The following is a 20371-nucleotide window of genomic DNA, read 5'->3' on the forward strand; positions in this document are numbered from 1 at the left end:
ATGTTTACACTGCACTGTAAACTTGAAATAAAATATGCAATTTGCGCTATGCAAATTGTGAACTTATTTCAAGTTTATTTCAAAATAAAGTGCTATTTTGAGACATCCCTTAACCCTTGTGGAATGAGGGTTACTGGGATGCTGAAATATCATGCCCGTTATTTCGAATAATATTTCATCATAATGGGTGGCTAGTGAAGATGCGGGGTAGCTATTTATGTGTAGACATACCCTAAACTTTCGGCTCTGTAAAGCTAATGTCCTTGTCCCTGAAAAGAGGGAGCATCTCACACTCTATATAGGCTGTGTCTACACTGGCCCACTTACTCTGGAAAAGCAGCCGCTTTTCCGGAATAAGCTGCGAGCTGTCTACACTGGCCGCTTGCTTTTCCAGAAAAGCAATGATGATCTAATGTAAAATCGTCATTGTTTTTCCGGAAAAACTATGCTGCTCCCGTTCGGACAAAAGTCCTTTTCCGGAAAAACTGTCCCGGAAAAGGGCCAGTGTAGACAGCACAGTAGTCTTTTCCGCAAAAAAGCCCCGATCGCGAAAATGACGATCGGGGCTTTTTTGCGGAAAAGCGCGTCTACATTGGCAGGACACTTTTCCGGAAAAAGTGCTTTTCCGGAAAAGCATCCTGCCAATGTAGACGCTCTTTTCCGGAAATACTTATAACGGAAAAACTGTTCCGTTTTAAGCATTTCCGGAAAAGGGTGCCAGTGTAGATGTAGCCTATCAGGCATTCCTCTGGCACCATGGGATCATGAGGAAACCATGTCCACACCTCTTGATGGATGGAGGATTAATTTGATGTAAGACCTTTCATGATGGTAGGATAGTGTTAAAATGGTTATTGTTTTGTATGCTCCCACTTCCTGACTCCACATAATAAACACTTTTTAACTGTTAATTTATTTCCAGTGAGGATGCAGGAAAATATCCTGTTATATTAGTTGCTGATTCATCATTTTTCATAACCCCAAACTAACTTTTTACAGGTTTCCTACTTTTCCAGACATCTAAAAGAGACCAGATGAAAAGTCATATGCCCTATCTTGAAAGAAAAAATCAATAGCTAATCAATTGAACAATTTACTGTTTTCATATAAGTACCCTATTTTATAAATTGTCCTACAGACAGAGTTATGATTATGAAGATGTATCTATTTAAATTGCTTATGTGGTGGTCTAATATTTTCTGTGTGTTTATACTTTTAGCACTTTTTTATGTGAGAGGCTAAACGGTAATTAAGAGGTGCAGGATGAAAAGATGGCACAATCAGTGCTGGTACCACCAGGACCTGACAGCTTCCACTATTTCACGAGAGAGTCACTTGCAGCTATTGAACAACGTATTGCTGAAGAAAAAGCTAAGAAGTCTAAACAAGAACGTAAAGATGATGATGATGAAAATGGACCAAAACCAAACAGTGACCTGGAGGCGGGAAAGTCACTGCCATTTATTTACGGTGACATACCTCCAGGAATGGTGTCCGAGCCCTTGGAGGATCTGGACCCATATTATATCAATAAAAAAGTGAGTATTTCTTAAGACTAAATGTTTCTGTCAGAGATTGAATATTAAATGCTATAGATCCTCTTCAGGATTCTCTTTATTCCACTACTTTGGGCCCAACCCAGAAGTCGTGCTCCAATGGTTGATTTCATTGGCACTACATCTAGTAAAACACCTTTGCAGGATCGGGCTCCTGGTTTGAGTGCAGTGATGCACTGTTAGCTTTATTATAATATACTTGTCATTTCACTCTAATTGTAGCTTTCAGTATTTTCTAAGGGTGCGTGTACACAGCACAGCTATTTCAAAATAACTGACGTTATTTAAAAATAACTATGTGAGCATCTACACAGCAATTCCATTACCTTGAAATAAATGTGAAATAACAGACAGCTTATTTTAACTTCTGTAAGCCTCATTCCACAAGGAATGATGCCTATTCTTAAATAGCTATTTTGAAATAGCTGCAGTGTGGACACTCCATAGCTGCTATTTCAAAATAGCTCCTCCCCAGGGCCATTCAAAGTAATTACTCCCCAGTGCCTCCTGAGGCTCTAAATTGAGGTGGCATGTCCACATTAGGGAAGCCTGCCTCAGACAAATGTTGAGGCTTCCATGTAGAGTAGACCTGCTATTTTAAAATAAGCTATTTTTGAGTATTTCTTCTGGAATAGCTTAGAATAATAAAATCCTAGGTCTGGAAGAGACCTCAGGTGGTCATCAACTCCAGCCCCTGCCCAAAACAACCCTAACTAAATCATTCCAGACAGAGCTTTGTCAAGCTGGGACTTAAAAACCTCTAGGGATGGAGATTCCACCATCTGCCTATGTAAGCCATTCCATTACTTCATTGCTCTCCTAGTGAAATAGTTTTTCCTAATATCCAGCCTAGACCTCCCCCAAGATGGAAGTTTTGGCCACAAGCAGAACTTGAACTAAGCATCCATGTATTTGAAACCCAATACCTTGCCCATTAGGCCACACTTTTGAAATAAGTGGGCAATGTAGACGTACCCTAAGTGTGAAATGATCATTTAAGGGTATCAGGGTTTTCATTATGAAATCCATTAAGAAGCCACTTTAGATGGCTTTCTTGCTTGTTTTCTTTGCTATTATGTGGAAAACTTTGGTTTTATTCCTGATCCATTCTCTCACTGTTTGTGTGTCAGGTGTGAGGAGGTAGACAGAGATATTGAGCCTGTGTGCTCTTAATGGATCTCCTTACCCTATAATTTACAGAGATATTTTATAATCTTTCTAGATAATTTAGGTAAAGGACTGTTAGTCTTTGAAGCATATTTCTTATCCAGAATAAGGTTGCTATAATAGAGGGCTCACATGAGATCTTGCATCAGGAATATGGGGAGAGGAAGGGCTCCTTGCCAGAGTATCCATAACATAAAAAATCTTTATTACACTCTTTTAAATGTTTTATTGAAATATGCCATTTTTATTGAATTATATAAAGGTAAAAATGTTTGCAGAATCCTGTAATGTGTCCCATTGGGGCCAGGCAGAGAAGTATAGAAATACTAAGTTTTTGTATAGATAGATCTGGTTTCCTCCAGTCTCTCATATCTTCACATTTTGGGCTGTGCATTGTACCTATTCCAGCAACAGAGTACCTATCCCATCACAGGATAAGCCAAAAGAAACTGCTATTGAACTGATCAAACCAAAGAAATAGATCAAATCCCCATAAATAATTTTCAGTTCTGAGACTACAGCAGTATCTTAATTAAATAAGCTTAAGAGAAACAGAAGCTGTAAGGAGAAATATGTCTTTATTTGCTCAATGATGTACTCTGAAGTGCACTTACAAAAATTTCATGCTGTGGCTAAATGGAGAGTTATATTTGAAAATGAAGTTTTTTGGATTTAGGATCATATTCTGCTTGCCTTACTTAAGAGACTAGTCCTGTTAAAGTCTGGGAGTAAAACAAGCAAGATTTTGGACCAGCTGATAGGTTTCCCTTCCCACACCCTCAATGCTCCAATAATAATGATGTAGGACTCACCACTAGAAATCTTAAACTTATCCTCAAGATCACCATGCCTTAGACATCAGAAAAATAATTATTGATATTTTTTCTGCTAGTTTTTGCAGAAATTAAAAGCTTTAGAAGTTTATCCATTATGATCTGAATTTCTCTTAAATTTTCGCTGATTTTCCTTGAGTTTGTACATGTAGGTCAGGCTCCATTTTCATTTCATAAATGTATGTCAGTGAGCCTGCATCACACAAATAATGAGTTCGGTAAGAATTTGTCTAAGTACAGGCAATAGAAAACAAGTGAGGAGCTCAGGATTTCAGCTAGAATCTTCTGGAATAAAGGGGTGAGGTCCCAAGGTAAACAAGGAGAGAATGGGGCAAAAGTGTGGTGAAAAGCAAATGAGGTGTACTGTGGAGAAAAAATAAAGCCTCATTAAGGATTAGAATATGGTTCTGGGAGTCAGAAGAGGTCTGGGGTTAAGAATCAATGTGTGGTTTAAAAGCTGTAGCATCATTCTGGTGGAGGCAAGTACTGTGATCCAAGGATACAGCAGCAGCAGTTTCTATAACTATACATAAAGCACTGCATGCCTCTTCAAGTGCTGTCATCCCATCCTAACCGATGCAGTGGGGTCAATGGCAATACTACCAGCTACATTGGCTAATGTCCTTTTTGAGATGTCCTGTGCTGTCTGCAGTGCAAAGTTACAATCAAGAAGCACAAACATTCATATGATGGCTTTCTCCTCCCTGGGAAGGAAAGCAGCTCAGGCCTCTTCTTCCTGTGAGCTTGCCTTATCAGACCAGTCTTATCTTGGTCCCTTCTGTTTTTGTGGAATACAAACAATTCAGAGACTTAGGTGTATAATGTGTGTTGAATAAAAGATTGAGGCTTCTTGGCTTGTCTCATTTTAAGAAAATATTTCAGTCTAAGCTGTTCCACTAATAAATGCCATTTTAACAATCAAAATGTATAACCTATTACTGAAGTTGTAGGCAGTGGATAGGAATAGAAATACACATCATCACTGAATTTTGTATGGTAATTAGCTAGCACAGATAAGCTTTTAAATCATTAAATATGAAGGCAGATGTATTCATGGGCAAAAAAGCATAATGATAAATAAAAAATTAGTAGTACTTTTTTGTGAAAAAAATTAACTTTGAGTGAGAACATATCCATACAGCATGTGCCTTTTAGAACTCAAGGCCTGGTTTTCAAAGGGTTGTTTTTATTGGAGATAGGTTTGCAAATCACCTTTGAAAAATCAGGCCATCGGTGTTTACCAGTCCACCGCAGCATTAACTTATATGGATATTACCATAATTATGGCAGATACCAGATATAAGGAATTCTGAAGTTTTAATGACTCCGTATAACAATTATGTTTAGCATTTCTTAATTTGCACTATAAACTAGGCACAAATACACTAATAACAAATGTCATGTACACTTCTGTCAAATAAGATGTGGAGAATTTGTGTTTTCTAAATTATGCTGTTGAAATGTTTTCGTACAATTCTACTTGTAGACATTCAGTTGGAGACTATCTTACGTGTTAGGCGAACGAGACATGAAGTGATAAAGTCTATAGAAGTGTAAATGAGAGCAGAATTCAGTTAACTGTCAATAATGATGAAGAACAACTGATGCACAGTATAAAAATCCACACTGTACATGTTTTCTTAATACAGTTTTTCATTTTGTTTTCTTTTCCAGACTTTTATAGTATTGAATAGAGGGAAGGCAATCTTCCGATTCAGTGCCACCTCTGCCGTGTACATGTTAACTCCCTTCAATCCTCTTAGAAAAATAGCTATTAAAATTTTGGTACATTCATATCCTTTTCAAGAGGTTGATTTTAAATATTAGTGAACAATATACTCTTTTTATTTTAGTATTTAAATCACTAGCTGCCAGGCCATCCCCATGACAGGTATGATTCACAATACTCTTTCCATCTTCTCCTTACTGCTTTCTTTCTCTGTTTACTCTCTGTTCACTTTCTCCCATTTCTCCTGCTGTTCTGGTGAGATCAAAAGCCAGACTGTCAAGTCCTCCCTTTCTTCTTTTCCCTTTACCACACCTTCCTTGTCTTTTCTTCTTCCATTTTTTGTATTACCACATCTTTTACTTGTCCCCTCCTCTTTCCAGTATTTTTTTTCAAATGCTCCAGGTATGTTGCTTCAAAATGCTTTACAATTGTTCAGTGATACTTTGCATTTAAAAAATTCTAATCTTTGATTCCTAATTTTAGTTTGTATGAACAGCTGCAGAAAATATTTCCCTACCCCTTTTCATTTTCTGATCACAATAGCAGAGTAGATTAATAGGGTTCCTTGAAATTCGGAGTTTTATTATAAATTATCAGTCCTATTTGTATTTTTATCATTATGTTTCTTCTGGTAACCATTGCCTTTTTATATATCGTATTTCTGGATGAACTTTAATTTTAATCTGGAAGTAGCTCATGAGTGTTCTAACTAGTGCACAGAGAACCTCAAATCTTATGGACATAATTTATATAAAACTAGGAATAACTATGGATCTGATCCTGCAAATACTATTTTGAGTACTGAATACATTGACATCAGTGGCTTTATTCAAGGTGGTAAGCAAAATTTTCAGTGTGTTTGCGGGATTGAACCTTATGAGTTAAACTTGACTCCTCTGTATCATCAAAACCTTAAAGCATGTTCATAGCATTATTCACATTTCTCAGAGTTGTGTTCTATATAAAGGACATTATTTTATTAAAGTTAACATAACTAACCCAATAATTTCAATAACTTTAATATGTTCAATGTCCCTAAAAAAAGAATTACTACGTCAATTATTTTTAAATTATTGCAATATCTCTTTATGTCTAGCTTTTTGTACTCCCATTCAAGGTTGGCAAGGTAGCTAAACACTTTGCTGGTAATATCAGACCCCTCAACCCACTATAGAATTCTTCTAGGTCATGGATTTGATCATGGTATGGGTAGCAGGGAACACACAGTATGAAAAAAAATGGGTGTGTGCACATGACTTACCGTGTGGGAAAGATATGCACTACTATTTCTACATTTTTCTCTGATGGTGAGACACTTCTCAAATACACTATGATAGGGACATACAACTTTTAGGAGGCATTTCTATAAAAAATGTTTGTAGGCCTATGTACTATATATTAATGTATACAATTCTGAGAATAGATTATTTTATATCAGTTGAAAAACTCCTCAGTGTTGTTGCAGGTTCCCTTTGAAATTTAGATTTCTGTGGTATCCTGCAAGCAGTATTCAGAGAAGGGATCTTTCAAATATTACAAATTAGCAAAGTGATTTGGAAGGGGTGCTATGTGCCATCTTGGCATGATGGTTCAGATGGCAGAGATATTAAATGTTGCAAGTAGAAAGTAGGCTACAGTTTGTGTTTTTTGTAGATTCTATTCTATTCTATTCTATTCTATTCTATTCTATTCAAGAGCCTTGTAAAACATATAATACGGGGGGGGGGGGATGTAAAAGATGCTTACTGATCTCTTTACAAACTTGTCAATATTCATGTCTAAGCAAATTTCCATGGTGGATGTGATCTTACCAGAAGGATTGCATACTGAGGCATTGCACAGAACAGGAGAAAATAATATATATTATTTGTGGACATTGAAACAATGGACCAGTTACATATATGCTATATGTCTTCCTTATCCTAATTATTTGATGCATGGATGTTCATTGTTTTTACTTATTCTTTCAAGGTCTTCATTAAAATAATATACCAAGAACATTATCTTTCGGTTCTCTTGGAAATTCTGAAAAAAAATGTATAAATGTTCTTTGTCAAAATAACCACTTTCATTTATTTTGGTAATTTATTTCAAAATACCTGTCAGTAAATATATCTTTGACAACACAGGCACACAAATATTTTTCCCCGGAATACATTGTTAAAGAAAAACCCAGTTCCTATTTCTCTGCCCCTCCCTCACACGCAGAGCCCAGCCAGGGGACCAGACACCTGCACTCCCCCTCCTGAGTCCAGCTATGGCCCCCCTTACCCAGATACCAACCTTCCAACCTTCAGATGCCAGGGATCCAGAGGGACAAGCAGTGTCATACTTCATCTCAGGCTTGTGTGGAGTTTCCTGAGCACCATTACCACCTCCTTCCTTCAAGGCAGGGGTGGGCAATAATTTTTTGGGGGGAGAGGCCACTTCACCAATGTTGTTAGTCATTGTGAGCCGGTCCCAAGAGGGGCAGAGCCTTAAAGGTCTGGGGTCTCAGCTGGCAGGGGTGGTTCCTTCTAGGTACTGAATGTATGGGGAAGAAACTTTGTGTGCTCCCCTGTGGAGTGGGGAGTATGATACTCGGAGGGAACTTGCTAGCCATTTTGAATTGCTGGTGGTTCTCTCTGGTGCTGCGTGCCCCTGTCAGGGGGAGGAGAGTGTAAGAAGTCTCCCTCCCCCAGGTTCCTATTGGCCTGGGAGTAGGGGAGCACGTGAGGTCTCTCCCCACACTGCCTTCCTGGAGAGAACCTCCAGCCATTTTGAACAGCTGGCAGTTTCCTCTGGCTCCATTCACCCCTCACAGGAGGAGACCTTCATGGGCCTGGGGGTGGGGGAGCACACAAAGTCTTCTGTCCTCACCCAGTTTGGTCACATGATTCCTAGGGGGAATCGGCAGCCATTTTGAACAGAACCTCCAGCTATCCTTCTCGATTAGCCTGGGGACAGGGGCACTGCAGGGCAAGCCGCAGGCCAGATGAAATGGCTTGGTGGGCTGGATGTGGCCCATGGGCTGAATCTTGCCCACCCCTGCTTCAGAGCATGCAACTGCTGGGACCCTCCCAGCTCCCTCTCTCTGGCAGTGTCTTCTGTTTGTGAGTTGAATTCTGCCAGGTCCAGCAGCCCCTAGTGGCAGCCAACATCACTACATCCCATTTCTTTGGAGGAAAGGAAATTATGCATGCACAACATTAATTTCTGTGAAAGTCTGCATTTCACAGCTGTGCAGAATTCCCCTAGGAGTACAGGTTGGAAAAATTCACTGCCATACCCAGTCACCTTTAAATAGGTTTATTATCTCTAGACAAACAAACAAACAAACAAAACCACTCCTTCAACTCACCCTTTGTCTTGGGGTTGTCCTGGAGTTTAATAATTTCTCTTCTGAGGGATCTCTGGTTTGACTTCTTCCTGCAGCTTCCCAGTCCTGGCCAGCTTTCATCTTCACCAGTTATTATTCAGTGCCTTTCTTAGTCTTTTGCAACAGTAGCTCAAAGGCCTCCTTGACACCTGGCTTTTTGCTTCAGATCTCCACCACTCCAGGACCCCACCACTGTTCTGTTTCTAGTCCTAGAAACAATCTAGCCTAGACTTGTCCAACTTTCTCTCCCTCTCTTCTTGTCTTCTAACAGAATTTTATTGCCCTAGATATATCCCTGTCCACTTAACGTTAGCTTCAGTGGCACCACCTAATCTCACACAGGGTAACTAGGCCTAGTCTGTTCACAGGGACCAGCTATCCTGTGACAATGTTGGAGTAGAAAAAAGAGGAGTAATTTAAGAGCTAGACCCTAAGCTTCTGTCTTGGGGGAAGAAAGTGTACTGCTGGAAATCTTACCCCCTCACAATTGTATCAAAGATTTCAAGGGAAACTCCATGAGGAGAAGATCACAGTTCTCGCTATCAATGTTCCAATTTTTTCCATCTATGTGTGGATTTTTTTCATCCATGTGCAGAATAGGTTAATATATGCACCAAGACATGTATGAACATACACCACTGGTAGAAACAAAAAACCTAGTTGTGGATGCTCTGCTCATCAGCTGGACAGTATTTGAATCTCTCTGGAGTGGCCGCACAAGGGCACAGCTTACAAGGAATGTTGTTTGCTGTTCCTAATGCTGGTATTCCTGAGCAGGAATATCATCTGCCCCAATAATTTAGGCATAGGCCACAGAGTAAAGCAGTTCTCAGTCTCTAAAATACAACTGCTGTTAACATTTTTTAGCTTTTGGTGCCATCATGTGGCCATTTAATATATCATATGTCTGTAGATTTTTCATTTTGGTGTACTTTAATGTATACTGGACTATAGAGGGTATCTCTTCTGATAGTGAATGGGAAACTAAATCCAGATAAACTCCATCAAAGTCCATGAAAATATTTTGGATTTGTTTCAACGTTTACTCTGAATCAGTATTAGTGAGAAGAGAATTTAGTGTCAACACCTTTTAACATAATCAAAGCCAAATATATCACAAGCAGGCGTCATTCTTGCTTCCCCATCACGTATGGGACACATTTTTCTTTGTTCTCTTCCAATGTCTTGTAAGCATGCCTTGCAATATATGTAATATTCTAGCCCTGAACAGAGACAGTACAATGTGCCAATATATGTAATGTTTTTTCTGCAGCATAGGAATATTGGGAAGAAACTATAAATGTAGATGTTTGACACTTCTGAGCTAAACTACAATTGTGTCCATATCTTGAGACATGAAAGATTGCACTACCATTCAGCCCTTCTCAGATCACTCAATTTTAATTAAAATATCATCTATCATCTCTTTTTATAACTTCAGTTTTCTTTATCTCAGACTTTTTTATCCTCTGAACTGTCATTCATGCTAAAATTCGACACTCTATGCGTGGGTCTCAACAAAAACCCTAGCTATCTTACCCATTACAAAGATAGCTTTCCCAATTATCACCTCTAATACCATTAGCTTACAGACATTTACCTTTCCCCACCTCTAATACCATTAGCTCACAGACATTTACCCCCTCCCCTGCATCCCTCTTCTGTTCTGAAATTTGATTTGTCCTTTTCGTATGTGTTCACTTTTTTTTTTAATTGTATCCTTTGGTATATATGGTTGTGACTATTTTCTTCCACTATTTGATCTGAGGAAGTGGGTCTGGCCCACGAAAGCTCATCATCTAATAAACAATCTTGTTAGTCTTTAAAGTGCTACATAGTCCTGTATTTTTTTTATTTCAATGGATCATGATACTCTATGACCTTAAGAATATAAGAACAACCATACTGGGTCAGACCAAAGGTCCATCTGGCCCAATATCCAGCTTCTGATAGTGGCCAGTGTCAGGTGGCCTGGAGCAAATGAATAGAACAGATAATCATCAACTGACCCTTTTCCTATTGTTCATTCCCAGCTTCTGGCAAATAGGCTACCATCCCTGCCCATCCTGGCTAATAACCATTGATGGACCTATCCTCCATTAATGTATCTAGATCTTATTTGAACCCTCTTGTAGCCTTTGCCTTCACAACATCCTCTGGCAAGGAGTTCCATAGGGTGACTGTGCATTGTGTGGGGAAATATTTCCTTGTGTTTGTTTTAAACCTGCTACCTATTCATTTTGTTTGGAGATCCCTAATCATTTTATTATGGGAACAAGTACATACATTTCCTTATTCACTTTCTTCACTTCAGTCATCATTTTATAGACTGCATTCATAATCTCCTGGCCAGCAGTCTGTGACTGTACTTCTGCCTGAATTATCTTTTAACTCCTGAAGCGAATTCTGTGGTATTGTTTTGTTTTTATTGAGAGGTGTTTTGGATTTTACATTTAAAGAATATTAAGTGTATCTAGCCTCCCACTTCCATGCTTTCTATCTAATCTCCCTCACAAAGCTCCTGTTTGCTAGCTCCTCTGATCACTTAGGAATGAACTTTTTAAAGCCTACTCTTCTTGAGTAGTCCCCTCCCCCTAGTTAAAGGTTGATGGGAGCTAAAAGGCTTAGGGATAAAAGCCTCATTAAGCATCTCTCAGCTCTCTGCCTTGCCTAGCAGGCACCTGACTCAGCACACACATATGATCAGCACATGATCCATCAAACAAACAAACAGACCACACTCTGTATTTTAGTCAAGCAGCAATCACACTACAAACACAGACACACACATATAGACAACAAACTTAACCCAAAGGTCACATATTCTCTACTCCTTCACCTGGAGAACTCCCTCACCAAACTCTCTTGTGAGCTGCTCCTGTTCAGTAGTTCCTCCTAATAACTATAGTGCAATAATTAAGAAAATTCTGAGGTTTTACCCTAAGCATCAACAGAGTAGTAAAGGAGTTAATAGTTCCTAATAATGAAAATTTGTTAAAACATTGATCTAAATATGATATTGTTATGCTAAGATTTTTCTGATATATGATCCTTGACTCTGATCCACATTGTTCAGCATGCTTATTATGTGCACTATATTGACCAACTGTGTATTTATGACTATGAGTAACCCTCCGGATTGGACAAAGAATGTAGAGTAAGTTAAATGCATTTTTTAAAATATTTTCATAAATATGATATAGCTTCTATAAGTGACCTTATTTTTTAAGATAATGTGAATTGACAGCAACTATTCTATGACACTATTGCTCTAAGGTCATATAAGTTCTATATATCAGTCTTTTTATACACAGATTTCTCATTAATTTCAGTGGTGTTATATATATGTAATGATAGCACGTATTAACCCCTTTTTTGCTTATTGTGGGTTATCAGTATTTTTCATTGTGCAGTAAACATGTCAATAGATTATATCATGAACTACCATGTGTTTTGTACACAACCTGGCAAACCTCCTTTCCCTAGCAATCAAATAACATCCCATGTGGGGTGATTCAATGTCCCAATTTTATAGGCACAGTCCTGATATTTGGGGCTTTGTCTTATTAGGTATCTATTACCTGCCACACTCCACCCCCATCCCATCCCAATTTTTCTTGCTGTCTGGTCACCCTGTCCTTGTGACAACTAAGGCACTTGCATATATTAAAAAATAATAATAAAAAAGTATTTCGTGGATTTACAGTTCTTTTTGTTTGATTTAACTCCTGGAAAATAGGAGGAGATGATCCACAGTCTGTGAACAACCAGCTCTCCACAGATCAGCAGCAGGTGCTCTGTGGATGACTGGTACCCGTACACCACAGATTGGAAACTACTGTTCTCCATGAGGCTTCTTGTTTTTGAAAAATGTTAGCTTGATTGTTCTGTTTGAGAAAGGAAAATCTTTTATAGTCCTTAAATGCTGCTGAATGACCACACTATTACATTACTTTTTTGAACAATAGCCACCTGGTTAGTGAAATCCTGGTACAACTGAAATCAATGGCATAATTCTCATAAATTCCAATAGGCCAGGTTTTCTTTCAAAAAGTTTTAACATGTAGTAACATGGAAGCAGACTTCAGCTCTCCTTTAATTCCTGCAGGCTCCCAAATGTTATCAAGGGTTCTCACAGAATCTTCATGGGTAGAGAGCGACTCACAGTGCATCGACTGCACTCATGCAACTTACTCTCTTGTGAGCTCTATGATTTTTGTGGTTTTGGCAGGGGGAAAAATATGGCAGACTATGGTCAGCAAAAACCCTCCTCCCCAGCTGTGGGTCCATATGTCAGTGGAATCCCCATGGTTGGTCTTCTAAAAAGCTGGGAGCAGAAAGAGAACGTGTCACAAAGTTGGTTTTCTCTCTCCAATACCTTCCCAAGATAAATCTTCATTCTTTGGCTATCCTCTGCTTGTAGAAAGAAGTGAGAGCTGGGTGCTGTTGGTTACTTTTGAGCTGAATGAGTGAAAAAAGAGTGGCAATAATTTTTTTTGTAGTGGAAGAAAAAAAATTACATAAACCCAGAGTGAAATGGGTTTTCATCACGTTTACCAAAATACTCAGTTTTCGCCAGAAACAAATGCTTGATCCTAAACATCACTTGCAAGTGCAGAATTGTATAATATATTTTAATATTCAGATTTTGATTCTTTTTCTCAAACACATAATTCTGCAGATTTTTAAAGTTGGTTTTATCAACACCATTTAAAGAAGAAAATAAATCAAATCAAATAACTATAAATAGTAATGCAAATAGAAATGATGTGACACTAATATTTGTCTCTAATAACTTTTGCTTCAATATTTTCCTCAGATACACATTCACTGGAATTTATACCTTTGAATCACTTATAAAAATTCTTGCAAGGGGCTTCTGTTTAGAAGATTTTACTTTTCTTCGAGACCCATGGAATTGGCTAGATTTCACTGTCATTACATTTGCGTAAGTCTTTCAACAATTTTTAACCTTTATGAGGGTATGAAATTAGTGGCTACAAATTACATCATATTTTAAAAGGCAGAATTTTTGGAGCATGGATTTCCTGTTGTTTCAAAATTATTTTTACATGTTCTGCATATTTTAATATTTCAAAATTAAACATGCTGCAGAAACCAGAATGGTGTGTCAGCCACTAATATTGAGACTAATATTGGTTTATATTCTCAAAAGAAGCTAATTTCATATCCTGTCTTCTTTCTGTTTACCAGAATGGAAGCGATCCCTTTGACTTCATGCCACAAAGTTACCAAATTAGGTGTTCAAAATTAAAATCAGTGTGGTTTACTTCAGTGACATTTAAATTTAATTTGATGGTCAGGAAAACATATTAATAATACAAGGCAAAAAACAATGAAAGGTGAAGAGGTCTTGATGAAAGACCCAAGTAAGTAGCATAAAATCTGCCTAAATTCTGAATAACTGTGATTTAATCCTACAGGTATGTAACAGAATTTGTAAACCTAGGCAATGTTTCAGCTCTTCGAACTTTCAGAGTATTGAGAGCTTTGAAAACTATTTCTGTAATCCCAGGTAAGAAGTAATTGGTGTGAGGTGATAGGCCCCTTGTATCTCCAACTGTTATCTGTGTGTTGTCATTGTGTTTGTGTGTGAACTCCCCTATTACAGATATGTGACAGAGTTTGTGGACCTGGGCAATGTCTCAGCGTTGAGAACGTTCAGAGTTCTCCGAGCATTGAAAACAATATCAGTCATTCCAGGTGAGAGCTAGGTTAAACACTGAGGCTGAATTTAATTCCACTGAAGCTTTAATCACACCTTATAAGCATAAGCCTTGTTGCTTGCTACACATTATAAACAAAATAAAAAGCAGGAATCAAAATTAAATTTATTTAAGTTTGTTTTTTGCTTTTTTAATATTAGCAATATTTTATTTTTCAGAATCAGCCTTTGAGTTTAACAGATTGTTGCATGAGACATTTGCAGTAAACAGCCTATGTGATTTGCATCTTATGACATCAAGCTTTCCTTTATGCATTTTTTAAAAGTTAGTCTTAAGGCTTTCATATTGATGCAAATTTTATCATTTGTTGCAAGCACTTGGGTCAGTCTTAAAATTTAATATAAAGAAATAAAACTATAAAGGATAGCATGGGCATGCATGGGTGATTTTTTTAAAAGATGTCTTTCTTCTCCAAACCATGACCTGCACTAAAATGTAAGATTTAACACTGTATCCTTAAATTATGAGTACATAATAAGATCTTTTCTGCTGTCTTATCAATGTAAATTTTTTTAAACAAAACAATATAATAAAGGTTTGGGCAAGAAACATCAGCAAATGAAAATGAGATACATTTTCTTTATAGGGCTGGGATATAGCATGAATAATAAAATTACTTGTTTTTGGCATTAGTGATGTGTTTGGGAATATATATTTTTTATTTCCATACACAAATTTGAAATACACATAAACCTATAGAGCTTTTCATTCATCATCACAAGCAATCAGGCTTTTCATAAAATTTACTGTATCACTAACATTAGTATCATGTATTTGTCATTCTGCATGAAATCTGTATCTTATCAGGAAAAACACATAATATTTTATATGTTTAGAATATGTTTAACATCGTAATAAAAATCCTTTTCTTTTTTCAGGCTTAAAGACTATTGTGGGAGCCCTAATTCAGTCTGTGAAGAAGCTCTCGGATGTCATGATCCTGACTGTGTTTTGTCTCAGTGTATTTGCACTAATAGGGCTGCAGCTGTTCATGGGTAACTTGAGGCACAAATGCTTGCAGTGGCCTCCAGACAACTCAACTTTGGAAATAAATGTTATTTCCTACTTTAATAGCACAATAGGAGAAAATGGAACATTTGTTAATACAACAGTGAGCACATTTAATTGGGAGGAGTACATCGAGGACAGAAGTAAGAATTAAAATATAATTTTACATTGATTTGTCTTAAACATTTAAAGACAGATAGAAAAGTATGAAACAAAAAACAGGACTATGTAGCACTTTAAAGACTAACAAGATGGTTTATTAGGTGATGAGCTTTCATGGGCCAGACCCACTTCCTCAGATCAAATAGTGGAAGAAAATTGGCATGACCATATGTACCAAAGGATACAATAAAAAAAAAGAACACATATGAAAAGGACAAATCAAATTTCAGAATAGAAGGGGGATGAGGGGGAGATAAGTGTCTTTGAGCTAATATTAGAGGTGACAACAGGGGAAGAGACAGGAGGGATAGCTCAATGGTTTGCGCATTGGCCTGCTAAACCCAGGGTTGTGAGTTCAATTTTTGTGGAGGCCATTTAGGGATTTGGGCAAAAATTTGCCAGGGGTGGTTCTTGGTCCTGCTGTGAAGGCAGGGGACTGGACTCAATGACATTTCAAGGTCCATTCCAGTTCTAGGAGATAAGCAATCTCCATTTTAAAATTTTAAGCTATCTTTGTAATGGGTACGATAATTAGCATCCTTGTTAAGAGCTAGGTGTAAAGTTCCAAATTTAAGCCTGAATGACAGTTCAGAGGATTGTCTTTCAAGTCTAGTGTTAAAATGTCTTTGAAGTAGGATGCAGGTAGTTAAGTCCTTGGGACAATGCCCTTTCTGGTTGAAATGGCAAGAAACTGTTTTTTCTTTGTGATCCTGTCTAGTATCTGTTTTGTGTGCATTGATTCTTTGGCGAAGTGTCACCTAATAAACCATCTTGTTAGTCTTTAAAGTGCTACATAGTCCTGTTTTTTGTTTCAGCTAGACCAGACTAACATGGCTACATTTCTATTATTATAGAAAAGTATGGTTCTGTTGTCTTTCCATTAAGATAAAAGTTCTGGTAGTTCTGGTACAACTAAAGAAGGCATTATGTATAAATAAATAATCAGTATCAGTGTGGATTAAAATTCCTCCTTAATAAATAATCATCATGTTATCTCCTCATGTTATAATTTCCCTTAAAAATTCTTAAAGATGACTTAGAGGGAATACAACTAATCCCTCCATCTGAGTCTTAATTTAGAGGAATAAGCAAGAGTTTGCATATTAGACAGCTGTTCATTTATTTATAACCTGAATAAATCAATGACCTAACACTTTACTATCAATATCCTATTACTTGCATAATGATATAAATGATGGTACAGGAACCAGTACTGCTTTTGCACTCTCTCAAATAGGCAGCTGGTTAAAAACACAAACTCTTATATTAACAAATAGAAAATGTTAATACAAATCATAAGAATTAGTCTAGACAATTCTAAGTCTTTGTCTTGCATTGACATGGTGAGCTGTATTTCCTTTGTCCTAATTTATATCATTATTGGCAAAATATTAGCTCATTTTCTGATTGTTAATTATCTATTTTTTATATTTACAATCAAGTTTACATTGTAATTGGATCATGTCTTATATATTTAGCCCCTCTTTCTGCAGTCTTTCAATGCTACACAATCTTGTAATATATTTATCCTCTCAGTGTCCCTGACTGTACTATTATCTCCATTTTACACTGAGAACTGAGTCCCGAGAGTAAGAGCCAGGTTTTTTCACAGTTATCTGCGTAAAAGATGCAGATAAGCACCTAATGAGATTTAGAAAAGTGCCTAAGTCCCATTGTAATAAATGGGAATTAAGCACCTGGGCACTTTTTAAAATCCACAGTAGGTACCTAAACACTTTTTAACATTAGGCTGTTAGGTTATACAGGAAGTCTGTGCTAGAGCAGAAAATTGTATCTAAATTTCCTGAGTCCCAGGCTAGTGTCCTAATTACTGCACCATCCTTCCTCTCTGAATAAAGTTATTAGATGACCCCCCTACAGTGAAAATACAGTTTTTCTTTAAGACATCTGGGGCATAAGATCTGCTCGTTGTCTGTCTATGTTTATATTAAAACTCTATTGTGGCCAACTTATGCTGATTGCAGTAATGTAGAGATGTGGTCAAGGAGCTGGTTACAGTGCCCTGATTCTCTGGTTAAACTTGGCCCAGCTGGCAGTGGTTCATAAGGGTAAGTATACACTGCATATTAAAACCTGCAGCAGTGAATCTCAGCGCCTGCGTCTACAGACTTGGGCTCACATTATGGCACAAAAATATTGTGGCCTGGACTGGAGCTCTGGCTCTGTGAAACCCACTCCCATATCTGGATTTAGGAACTTGTGCTCTAGTCCAAACCTAAACATCTACACAACAGTTTTTAGCACCATAGCCCTGACCCGAATCTGTAGACCTGGTCTCTGAGATTCACTACGGTAAGTTTTAAAACAGTATAGACATAAAGGGCCACCTTCTTTCTGGTATCCAGAAAACATCTCACTCTGGTTATTTCTCCTCTTTGCCACCCATACCAAGAGTTGTGCTAGCTCTGCCAATTCTACACCTATTCGAGATTCCCAATCCAAACAGGGAAGACAGGGTAAATTGCCATTTCTTTTGCACCACTTGACTGGGGGGGCAAGAACCTGCCTTAGGGATATTAAGAATTCTGACCCTTCCATTACACCTCACATTATTCTCATTGTTAGCCAATGTGTTTAAATTGTCAGTTACTGTTTACTGCTATTAGCATAGTAGTTAGGCTAGATATCAGAGTCTCTAAGTCCATCGTACATTTCCATGGTCTACATTTTCCAGACATTTCTTCATTAGTAAAATGAGTTGTCTTTTATAAATCAAACTGATTTTTACTGCCATTGGCATTTTAAGATTAATTATCCCTCTGGCCCAATATGTTGCTTGTGGGGTATCATGTGATTTTATAACAGCAAGCGATACCTCAAGGCCAGTTTTCCTCTTAGCATAGTTTTATTCTACACTAAGCATGGTCAATAGTCCATCATAAGTAAATTAACAGTGGGACAAAAGGTCAAAAGGCTAGTTACATCTATCTGGTAGGAAGCACATGAGAAATGCAATTTTACCCATGAATGCTCACAAAGAATAGCTGTTTTTTGGTTTTGCTTACAGATATGAGTATTCTCTATTCCCCTTACTCCTGAGAGCCTTTAGATTAAAAAAAAAAGATATCGGGGTATGTTGTTCAAGAGAAATAAAAAAAATTCTTGCTAATTCCAAACAGTACATTCCAACCTCTTTTGTTTCCATTAGAATTTTCAGCAAACAGTTCTTTGCCTTTTCATTGAGCTGGATTGTGCAATCCTTACTCACATTGATGAGCATTTATTTTAAAAATTATCCTATTTATGATAATGGGGCTGATTGATACAATAAGTGCTCATCGGTACGAGTAAGAGTTGCACAATCTATCTCTTTGCTAATGTGCTGTTTCATCAATTTATTGGCTTTAAAGGACTGAATTTTGATTATCTTTATAGCTATCTATGAAGTCTCATAAATAATTAACATAAAATATATGGACAATAAAATTTTATTAATTCAGCATCCTTTATTTTTTTCATGGTATTTGTCAGTTATTTGCAAATGTATAAAATGTGGTAATCCACAGAGGGTCTCAAAATCATTTGTATGGCTTAATGACATGCTACTGTACTATTGCTTGTATTAAGCATCTTCTGTGCTTGTTAGAAAATCTTTTCCTTCTTCTCCCCCCCACCTTCCCTTATTTATTCTTGGATCTGGACTTATTATACTCCAGTCATCTGAAGAAATGGATTTTGCCCACGAAAGCTCATGATACCATCTACATGTTTTCATAGAATCATAGGACTGGAAGGGACCTCGAGAGGTCATCGAGTCCAGCCCCCCGCCCTCAAGGCAGGACCAAGCTCCGTCTACACCATCCCTGACAGATGTCTATCTAACCTGTTCTTAAATATCTCCAGAGAGGGAGATTCCACCACCTCCCTTGGCAATTTATTCCAATATTTGACCACCCTGACAGTTAGGAATTTTTTCCTAATGTCCAATCTAAACCTCCCTTGCTGCACTTTAAGCCCATTACTCCTTGTCCTGTCCTCAGAAACCAAGAGGAACAAATTTTCTCCTTCCTCCTTGTGACACCCTTTTAGATATTTGAAAACCGCTATCATGTCCCCCCTTAATCTTCTTTTTCCAAACTAAACAAGCCCAGTTCATGAAGCCTGGCTTCATAGGTCATGTTCTCTAGACCTTTAATCATTCTTTCTCTCTTCTCTGTACCCTTTCCAATTTCTCCACATCTTTCTTGAAATGTGGCACCCAGAACTGGACACAGTACTCCAGCTGAGGCCTAACTAGTGCAGAGTAGAGCGGCAGAATGACTTCACGAGTTTTGCTTACAACACACCTGTTGATACAACCTAGAATCATATTTGCTTTTTTTGCAACAGCATCACACTGTTGACTCATATTCAACTTGTGGTCCACTATGACCCCTAGATCCCTTTCCGCCATGCTCCTTCCTAGACAGTCGCTTCCCATCTTGTATGTATGAAACTGTTTGTTCCTTCCTAAGTGGAGCACTTTGAATTTCTCTTCATTAAACTTCATCCTGTTTACCTCTGACCATTTCTCTAACTTGCTAAGGTCATTTTGAATTATGTCCCTATCCTCCAAAGAAGTTGCAACCCCACCCAGTTTGGTATCATCTGCAAACTTAATAAGCGTACTCTCTATCCCAATATCTTCATCATTGATGAAGATATTGAACAGTACGGGTCCCAAAACAGACCCTTGCGGAACTCCACTTGTTATCCCTTTCCAGCATGATTTAGCACCATTAACAACAACTCTCTGACTACGGTTATCCAGCCAATTATGCACCCACCTTATCATGGCCCTATCTAAGTTA

At 37.7% G+C, this 20371-nt stretch overlaps 1 protein-coding gene across 1 annotated transcript in view; it reads left to right on the forward strand.

Annotated features, from left to right (window-relative positions):
* Positions 1–20371, forward strand: part of LOC102446022 (sodium channel protein type 2 subunit alpha) — a 113749-nt gene that overhangs the window by 25801 nt on the left and 67577 nt on the right. The window contains exons 2-7 of the mRNA XM_006137325.4: positions 1220–1538; positions 5231–5349; positions 11711–11800; positions 13463–13591; positions 14276–14367; positions 15269–15541. Coding sequence (XP_006137387.1) covers positions 1272–1538; positions 5231–5349; positions 11711–11800; positions 13463–13591; positions 14276–14367; positions 15269–15541 — 970 coding nt within the window. The 5' untranslated portion in view covers positions 1220–1271. The remainder of the gene's footprint in view (positions 1–1219; positions 1539–5230; positions 5350–11710; positions 11801–13462; positions 13592–14275; positions 14368–15268; positions 15542–20371) is intronic.

Source organism: Pelodiscus sinensis, chromosome 7 (assembly GCF_049634645.1).
Source record: "Pelodiscus sinensis isolate JC-2024 chromosome 7, ASM4963464v1, whole genome shotgun sequence".
NCBI lineage: Eukaryota > Metazoa > Chordata > Testudines > Trionychidae > Pelodiscus > Pelodiscus sinensis.